Genomic DNA, 9,904 nt, shown 5'->3' with positions numbered 1-9,904 from the left:
CCCCCCCCCCCCGCACGTGGCTGCTGGCTTCCAGAAAGTCCAGGGCTAGGGATGTGAAGCGTCGTCATAGGCGGGGCGGGGCGGAGCGGAGCGGAGGTCCTGCCAGGAAGCCTTGGCCCAGAAAGCAGCCGAAGGCAAGCTGAATTTCAAACTTTAACAGTTTTCTCAAGGGCTTGAGTCATCAGGGCAATGTCTTCCTAGCTGAAACCTCATCTTTTCCTTATTGCCCTTTGGTTTATTGTCTGCTTAGCTTTTGAGTTTTAAAAATTAACCTTAAAAATTTAGGGTTCCTCTTAGGACATTTTTATTAACTCCTGATTACTTTCTCGTGTCCCCACTTTAGTCCCTTCTTCTGGTCCCTGCCTTGACTTGTAAGAGAAAACACGCGAAAATCATCGTGCCCCTGTTATCTTTTCTTTTTCTCCTCCTTTTAGTCCTCTTCCCTCAGTTTCTCTGCATTCCTTTCATTTGTGTGCATGCATATACGCATGCGTGTGTTTTAATGTATATTTTGATTAAAAGAAAATGCTCTATTTGTCTTTCTGACTTTGGCTTATTTTGCTCATCTTTGTTAGGGTTTATTTTGGGTTTTTGATCAAAGTTTTTTAGTGTAGCCTGACTACCCCTCGATCTATCTCTGTAAACCAGGCTGGCCTCAAAATCCCAGGGATCTATTTGCCTGCCCCTGTCTCCAAAGTGCTCAGCTTATTAAATATAGTTCCTATGGACACGATCTTATTTTCTGCCTTTTTAAAAAATCATTTAAAAGAGAAGAGGAAGGGAGACATTGAAAAGCATTGGAAATGTGAATGTAGCCATGGGGTAAACTTATTTACACCATGTAGAGTTTATTTCTGAATATTTAGTTAAAATTCAGTTGGTTTTCAAAGTGTCTATGGAGCAATCTCGTTAAATTGGGGAAATCCAACTATTTTACACTCTTTGTGCTTCCCCCAATTTTCTAGCCACCACTTATTTCATTCCCTCTTTAATATATTCTCATAACTTTATGTATAAATGGTATAATTTTTAAGTATACTAAATAAAATTATAAGTGAGATGATTTAGAATAGTAGTGACTGAGTAGATGAATCATAGCGATAGTGTCACGGGGATTCGAACTAGTTAAATGGATTGAGGTTGGATGTGGTTGATGGCTCGTGCCTGTAATTTCAACCAAGAGTGTTGTTGGCAATTTAAGATGAGGCTGGTGCATATAGTGAATTCCATGCCAACCAGGGTTAAATAGTGAGAGAACCTGTCTAAAATATAAAATAAGAAATGAATATTGTATAAAGCATATAAAATATTTAGTGTGTGCTATTTTATTAGTATGCAGCTTAAATAAATCAGTTTCATTGTGCTCTTTTCTCAGGTCTTCCACGTTTGTTCAGAAGAACACTAATTCTGAGACATATAAACAACGATATGTCTTACCATACAAGAGATCTGAGAGATTCTATCATTCAGGTAAAAGTATATTCCTATTATAACAATTTATAAATTGTTAGTAATATAGAATGTGATAAAGGAGTATTTCCTCAAATGTATGTGTATTTAGTGTTGTTGATACAGTATAGTGGTTTTCAAAAACATTAAATTTCATTTTACTTGGTCTTATTCTTTCAGCTAAAAATTCATTAAATCAACAGAAAACAGTTATTTTTAATTAAAATTTTATCATATGATCAAAGTACTATTAGCAATGTCTTGTTTATTATATTTGTTTCATTTGATAAAGATATAATTCCATAATTTCTCCTTCTGTCCTCTCCATCCAACGCTACCCATGTCCTTCTCCTCCCTCTCATATCCAGTTTTCTAAAATTAATGTTGTATAAATGCATATAAGTATCTGACCACTCACTAAGTCTGTTTACTGATACATGCCTGTATATGCTTATTGAAGCTGAGCATTTGGTAGTGCATGACCATTTAGGGGGCTCATCCTTAGTGAAGACTAATTCCTCCTTTCTAGGCAGTCTTTAATTTACTATAGCTCTTCATCTAGGAGTATAGTCCCATGAAATTTCCCCATGCTTCTTATCCTGTCAGCTGATGATGTCACGGTTCATGTCTTTTTTTTTTTTTCAATAGACCTGAGATTTTTGAGATATCACAGGTGTGGCCTCCCTGCCATATCTAGAAATCACAATTGTGCAGCAGACTTAGTGAGCCCCCGGTTTTTCCAATCTTTCTGTTCCCTCTTCTGAAATGTTCTCTGAGCCGAAAAGTATAGGAATTGTGTTTCAGGTGTATCAGCTAGGACTAGCTTCCCTACAGTCAGTTGTTTTCTCGGCTGTATTTTGACCAGTTCTGGCTTTCTGGAATGGTCTCTGTCTGAGCAGCCCTTAAGTTCAATTAGACAACTTGATGTTTACCGCCAAGTATAAGTGTTACTATTGCATCTTTAAGGATAGCCATGCTGCTCGTTGGTACAGTTCTTGGGCATTACAACTGGATAGGACTATTAATTGCTTTTCTCCTTGGCAGCTTTCCTAAAACTTTCCAGCACTATCATTTCAGTAGCCTTTAAATCAGTAAGTCAAGAAATATGATCTTTTTGAGTAATGATGTTCCCTTGCTTTTTCATGTTTCTTGTGTGTTGTGCTTTATATATCTGTTAGCATGGCTATCTCTTCTGCTTTCATTTGAGTTAAGGGAAATTGGAAGACTATAAGAGAAGCTGGGTTAAAAAGAGAAAAAAAGAAAGAAGGGAGGAAGGAAGGAAGGAAGGAAGGAAGGAAGGAAGGAAGGAAGGAAGGAAAGAAAGAAGGAAAGAGAGAGAGAGAGAAAGAAAGAAAGAAAGAAAGAAAGAAAGAAAGAAAGAAAGAAAAGAAGGAGAAAGAGAGAAGAGAAAATATCAGTAAAAGGATAAGAAAACATTGACTGAACATATGATAAAGAAAAACAAGTAAACAAAATTAGATGCTAGACAAATAAAACAGACCACTGTAAAAGCTTTTAAAACTTATGTCAAAATAATGCTTTGGGATGACACTTTTTTGTTCGCATCCCCTACCAACTGAGGGGGTGGGGGGCTCTCTCCTCTCTCCTCTATAAGATTCAGGATATCTGGCCTTATGTTGAGGTACTTGATCCATTTAGGGCTGAATATTGTTGAGTGATGAGTATGGATCTGTTGGCATTCTTTTACACAGAACCATCCGATTTGACCAGCACCTTTTCTTAGAGATGCTATCTTTTTTCCAGTGTGCATTTCTGGTTAATTTTTCAAAAGTCAGGTGTCCATAGGTTTGTGGACTTATGTCTGAGTCTTCAGATCAATTCGATTGATCAACATTGTCTGTTTTTATGCCAATACCTTGCTGTTTTTATTGCTATAGGTCTGTAGTACAGTTTTGGTGATGGTGATGACGCCATAAGTTCAGAAGTGTTTTAGCTATCCTGGGTATTTATGTTTCCATGTGAAGCTCAAAACTGTTCTTTCAGTTTCTGTGAAGGTTGTGTTTAAATTTTGATGTGGATTGTGTTGAGTCAGTGTATTGACATTGGCTATGGGCTTGCTGTAAATCACCCTTTTTATGTTTAGGTGTGTCTCTTCTACCCCTAGTCTGTCCAGGACTTTTATCATGCAGGGGTGTTGGGCCTTTCTACATCTAATGAGATGATCCTGTGGTTCTTGCTTTTCAGCCTGTTTGATGTGGTAGATTGCATTTATCTTTACATGTGTTGAACAATCCCTGAATCATGGTGGATGATCTTTTTGCAAGTATTTTATTGAGACCTTTTTTCTTCTATATTCATAAGGGAAATTGATCTACAGTTTACTTTCCTTTTTAATCTTTGTGTGATTTGGGTATTGGCATAATTGTGTCTTGTGAAAAGAATTAGGCAGTGTTCCTTCTGCTTCTGTTTTCGGAATGATTTGAGGAGTGTTAGCTTTAAGTCCTCCTTGAAGGTCTGGTTGAAATCTGTGATGAATCCTTCAGTCCTTGAGCTGTTTTGTTTTTTTTTTTCTTTGTGGGAGGAGGGGTTGTGAGAATTTTAATTTTTGTTCTATTTCACTGAAGAACATGGAGTTTGTTTAAGTTTCATATCTGAACTTGATATAACTTTGGTAAGTTGTATATGTGGAGAAATTTATCCATTTCTTTTAGATTTTCTAGTTTGTTGGAGTACTGATTTTTAAAATATGTCCTTTAAATATTTCTCTGGATTTTCTTGCTGTGATGTGCCAATTTCCATCTCTAATTTTATTGGTAGCTGTAGGTTGCCTTGTAAGGGGGTCTTGTGCAGGTTGGCGAGTGACAGAGAGAGATTAAGGTGAACTAGGAAAAAGAAAAGGTGCTGAGAGATGCTTTAGGAAAGTAATGGAATCCTGTTCATATGTAGTGGTGGAGCCCACAGGGAATTGGAGCTGTAGTGGGAAGAGAGGATCCTTCAAGTGGGTTATGGGAAGGCAAAGAATTATCTGGAGAGGCAGGGATAAAAGTGTTAGGGGAACCCTTGGTCTAAACCAAGAGTGGGGGTCTCTAGTCAGTGGAATTGAAGTAGGTGGAGGCACAACTGTAACCAAGCTGTTACTGGGCTGAGGGTGAGAATGGAGAAATCATAATGGAGGAAAGGAAGGATAGTGTGAGTCACCTACATGCGTCCATGCCATTATGGCCACTGGAGGTCCCAGGCAGTGTTTCTAAGGGTCTGCCACTGACACAAAAGGATGAAAAGAAGGAGCAAAGCTTTTTGAGGTTCAGTGTAGTCCACAGGAACTAGAGGTGGTTGGGAAGACAGGCCATTCAAGCACTCTGCTGCTGCAGGGCTGGACATTAAACAGGAATTGTAATTGCAAACAGCTGGGTGGGGTGGCTTCTTTTACAAACTCTAGCATCTTTACATGGTCAACTTGGTTCTGCCATGCTGGGACTGGCCCTTACATAAAACCCTAAGCAAGCTTTCCTGTCATGTTTCCAGTAGGTCAGTTTCTGCTCCCCATCATGCCAGTGGATGTTGTAGAACAGATAGTTGAGGCGATCTTTTTACTTTATGGTACAATACTATTCTTATACCTCAGTATGGAAGTCTTAGCTTCATAAGAAATGTTATGGTCATTGACCAACAATAGATTCTAAGTTAGTTGGCTTGATATTGCATTTCATTTATAAGAGCTGGGCATACTTATCTTTGATCAGTCAGGAGGCCTCTCTTTTTTTTTTCTGTGGGGCTCCTTGGACTTGGGGGAGAGCAGTTACAGATAATTCTTTTATTTTTTAGTGCATCTTTTTGTGTTTTTAAACTAAAAGCAGGCACTATGGTATCTCACATGATTAAATATCTTTTCTGGTAGTTTTGTGCCTTGACATTTGTTCAACTCAGTGTGTATTGTGAATTATCACTGTAAGATTACTCAAAGTTGTCGTCTTCCTCTGCCTACCAAAGTATTTGTTTTCCTTAAGAGTAGAACAAATCAGTCTTTGATGGTCTCAGCTCAACATACTGCTGCCTTAGCATTCTAGGCATTGAGATTATAGGGGCCCTTTCCAGATCAAACTGACTCCTAAAAGAAAAAAAGAATAATCAGCCCTAGTTCCTGAATTTTACTTAATGCAGAACCTGGCATTGGAGGAAGGTGGGCAAATTGTGGAAAGTAGTGGAGCTTTTTTAGTCAAAGGGAAAACATTTTCATCTTGCTGTTGATGAGAAATTGTTCCTATGATACTAAACATTGTGATGTATCTGCAAACTTGTATTGTTCCTAATTTCAGAATACAAAATGAATTATAACGATGGTTTTCAAGGAAGAAAGAGAGGTGCGAATTATATCTGGAGTCAATTTGACAGAAGGAACAATCATTTTGATCATTCTGGGTATGTGCTCCCACCTTCAAAATTTCATGATCACTCCAAAGTAACACAGTAAGTGTCCAAGTAGCTCTCAACTGGCAGGTAGCAGCCCTAGGACTGTGTATCTCTTTCACTCTCTCTGGTCTTCATTCACTGGGAAACTGAAGAGTAAATAGAGATTTGTAGCCATAGTGTTACTGCGGGGACAATGCATGAAATAATTTCTTAGTATTTATAGCCATTTTTGCTTCTCTCTCTTTCCTAGTGCTCCATATGCCATGGGAATGAAAAGAAGAAGAGAAAGATGCAGTTATGATGACCAATATTTTCTTAATGTGTGGGATGATAGAGAAACTGAGGAGAGCGAAACTGATCTGGATGCTGAAAATGGACCTGAGGAGAAATGGTACAAAGTCACAGTGAGTATCCTAACAAGGTTTGCATTAGCTAGACTATTATGGCTCCTAAAAGAAGGAAGATTGTATTGATAACAACATATCAGTCACCTGAAGAAATGCTATTGCCTGGAGAAAGAATGAATCTAGGACAGGATATCTGATATGCCACCGCTATGAAAGTATTGTTCGGCCCCCAGGTTGAGAGCCCCTAGGCTAGAAGCTCTGTGTTTAGCACAAAAACAAAGAACCATGTCAGCGGTCCCTTTAGAAGTTCTTTAAAGCTAGGTAGAACACTAGGTAGAGTGTCCAAGAAAGATTACTTGGTAGTTAAGTCTGTTCTCCATTCTGATTCCAAGGTGTCTCTCATCTCTCCTATTCTTCATTTGCAAATGTAGATTCCAAGTGGAAGAAAGTATGAGAAGACATGGCTAATGAGGTCAATCCAGAACTTCTGTAGTGAGCCCTTCATCCCTGTTGATGTAAGAAGGCTGGAGAAGCCAGGGAAACACAAGGGAACAGAGGAGAGAGGTCTGGCTCAGCAGGAGCTGGCTGCTGGCTGCTGAGTTCTAACATATTTGTTTTTTCTTTCCCTTTCTTTGCCTGTAGTTCCACTATGACAAAACCCAGGCCCGGTTCTTTGTTCAGAATGCTAAGACTGCCTCTGCATTGAAGGATGTCAGCTACAGGATTTGTGATGAAACAAACAGAAAAGTGTGTGCTAATAACATTCTCTCTACCTAGTCCTGGAATGGGTGGTGATTGGCTAAGGACTGAGCATCACTTTTGAAATTTGAGATCATAGTATTTCTCCTCCTCTCCTTCTTACAGATAGCGATCTTTGTCAGTCCTTCTGTTGTGCCCTATTCTGTGCAAAACAAGTTTACATCAGAACAAATGGAGTACATAAGGGTAATGTAGACTCAAGACATGCTGAGTGTCCACTTCCCAGACCCACCTCCTTTTCCTCTCACTCTCTGACATTCAGGACACTATGAACCCCAGAGCCTTTGAGCCATTCTGTCCACCTCTGTCTCTGCAGGAATCTATGATGAACCGGTATGACTCCTCCCAGAAAGCTCTGGACCTCGAAAAGTTCCGATTTGACCAGGGTATGGGTGACTAAAGTAATTTTTGGTCTTGTGAGGGTAGATGTATCTAAGAGGAAAACATAGGGAGAGTAACTTGGGAAGGATGTCTGTACCAGTGCTGGTCCAAATGGACCCTGACAGCCTTCTACTTCCTTTTGTTCCACTTTCTGAAGACTTAATGGACAAGGATATTGACATGATGCTGAATCGAAGAAGCTGCATGGTTGCCACACTACAGATCATTCAAAGTGATTTCCCTGAAGTAAGGCCATAGAATCTGCACATTTCAAGTAGAGGGTTAGAAGGCATGGGATGAAGGGGAAAATGTCACCAAGGCACCAGAATAGTAATCATATCTCGACCTCTTCCTCTCTGAAAGCTGTTGTCCTTGAACTTGAAAAACAACAAACTGTACCAGCTGGATGGGCTGTCTGACATGACAGAGAAGGCCCCTCACGTTAAGATTCTGAACCTCTCCCGAAATAAAGTGAGAAATGAGAAGGGAGCACTGTGAGTTGGGCTGATCATGGGTAGTGGTGTACACCAGGGCGATGGTAAGATGCAGGCAGAGAGCCTGGGGGTGGGGAGGCTGCAACTACTTCACCCCAAGGTTTCTTGCCTTGAGACAGCTTTACCAATTCTTTCCCATCTTTATCAGCTGAAGTCATTCACGGAATTGGAGAAGGTGAAAGAACTGAAGCTGGAAGAGCTGTGGCTGGAAGGGAACCCCTTCTGCAACTGCTTCTCAGATCATTCTGAGTATATAAGGTACACAATAGCTGCCAAGTCCTTTTCCCCTTCATTGTCAGTATCTTGGTTTTTCTTTCTCATTGCTGTGATTAAATCAACTGCCAAAAGCTACTTATGAGACAAACAGGTTATTTGGCCTGCAGGTTCAGGTTACAGTTCATCATTGCTTTGAAGTTAAGGTGGGAGGAACTTGAAGCAACTGTTCACATCACATCCACAGTCAAAAGCCGAAGGCAGTGAATTGATGGATGCATACTAGTGCTCGGCTCACTATTTCGTTCACCCAGTCCAAAGCCTAGTAAATGAAATGGTGCCACCTATGTTCTTGGTGGCTCTTCCCACATAAACCCAATTAAGGAATGCCCTCAAAGGCATGCCATAGGCCAGCCTAGTCTAGACAGTTTTTCACTGAGTACTCGGGTGCTTTTACTTTAGGTCAAGTCCAAAATCAAAACTCCACAGGCACCGTTATCCACTGATAGCTTGAGCTACTCTTTTTTTTTTTCCTCTTAAATTCTGTTTAGCATTCTTTTTTCTTTTGTTTATTTTATTTTTATTTTTATTTTTTATTAGATATTTTCTTTATTTACATTTCCAATGCTATCCCAAAAGTCCCCCATACCCTCCCCCCCACTCCCCTACCCACCCACTCCCACTTCTTGGCCCTGGCGTTCCCCTGTACTGGTGCATATAAAGTTTGCAAGACCAAGGGGCCTCTCTTCCCAGTGATGGCCGACTAGGCCATCTTCTGCTACATATGCAGCTAGAGACAAGAGTTCTGGGGGGTACTGGTTAGTTCATAATGTTGTTCTACCTATAGGGTTGCAGACCCCTTCAGCTCCTTGGGTACTTTCTCTAGCTCCTCCATTGGGGGCCCTGTGATCCCTCCAATAGATGACTGTGAGCATCCACTTCTGTGTTTGCTAGGCCCCAGCACAGTCTCACAAGAGACAGCTATATCAGGGTCCTTTCAGCAAAATCTTGCTGGTATATATGCAATAGTGACTGCATTTGGTGGCTGATTGTGGGATGGACCACCGGGTCCTACCTAGCATACAGCCTAAGACAAGCTACTTGACTCCTAGAATAAGACTTCCATTCAGGTAGGCACAGGTGCACAGGAGAGAGTGAAGTGACCGCAAAGAATGGCCACAAGCTCTTTATCCTGTTTTGAGCTTGGTCACTTGCCTTTCACATATTCTCCTGAGGAATAACTTCTGCCCCTAAGAAGGCTCATTATTCAAGACTGAGGTCAGCAGAGGAAAAACATGCGCCTACATTTACTGGACCCAGTACTGTAAAGTCCTTACTTTGCATCCCAGGACTGGCTCGAGGCTGGTGGGAAAAATGATTGCTGAAGAGGAGCCCTTTAATTCCTCTATTAACCATAACCCCTGACCTCTAGCACCAGGCCAGACAGATCATCTCCCATTCTCTTGGTGTGGTTTCCTCTTCTATTTTGCCTCTATCTTCTTAAGTTTCCCTTATATCCCCCTTACCTTACTTTATTTAACTCCATCTCTGTTGCCACAACCCCAACTTCCTGTTTCTTGAGTCCTCAGCCTGCCTTGCCTCATTCCCTGTCCCAGAATCCTGTAAAATCCTGGAAACCTAACAAGGTGGCAAAGCCCTGGGCTTTCTACCCAGTACCTTGCTCCCTGCAGATCCTTCTATGGGTACTCTGAGGAAAGGAATACAGGCAAAGAATACATAGGCTCCCAATGTAGCTCCTTCTGTCCCTGGAGAAGTGGCCAGTGCAGTGTGGGTGGGATGTACTCAGGGGGGAGAAGAGGGAGGAGAGCAATAAACAGTCCCCAAAGAAATAAAAGCTAGCCAAACTTGAACTGCAACTCACATGTTTTG

The 9,904-nt window shown here is 40.8% G+C and overlaps 1 protein-coding gene across 1 annotated transcript in view; it reads left to right on the top strand.

Moving 5' to 3' along the window:
• Window positions 1-9,904, top strand: part of LOC110286383 (nuclear RNA export factor 2-like) — a 19,275-nt gene that overhangs the window by 1,240 nt on the left and 8,131 nt on the right. The window contains exons 2-11 of the mRNA XM_021152753.1: window positions 1,376-1,470; window positions 5,727-5,829; window positions 6,071-6,224; window positions 6,599-6,682; window positions 6,810-6,914; window positions 7,032-7,112; window positions 7,243-7,312; window positions 7,465-7,553; window positions 7,671-7,778; window positions 7,950-8,059. Coding sequence (XP_021008412.1) covers window positions 1,376-1,470; window positions 5,727-5,829; window positions 6,071-6,224; window positions 6,599-6,682; window positions 6,810-6,914; window positions 7,032-7,112; window positions 7,243-7,312; window positions 7,465-7,553; window positions 7,671-7,778; window positions 7,950-8,059 — 999 coding nt within the window. The remainder of the gene's footprint in view (window positions 1-1,375; window positions 1,471-5,726; window positions 5,830-6,070; window positions 6,225-6,598; window positions 6,683-6,809; window positions 6,915-7,031; window positions 7,113-7,242; window positions 7,313-7,464; window positions 7,554-7,670; window positions 7,779-7,949; window positions 8,060-9,904) is intronic.

Source organism: Mus caroli, chromosome X (genome assembly GCF_900094665.2).
Source record: "Mus caroli chromosome X, CAROLI_EIJ_v1.1, whole genome shotgun sequence".
Classification (NCBI taxonomy): Eukaryota; Metazoa; Chordata; class Mammalia; order Rodentia; family Muridae; genus Mus; species Mus caroli.
Note: the sequence above shows the minus strand (reverse complement) of the source record. Positions and strands in the feature narration are given on the sequence as shown.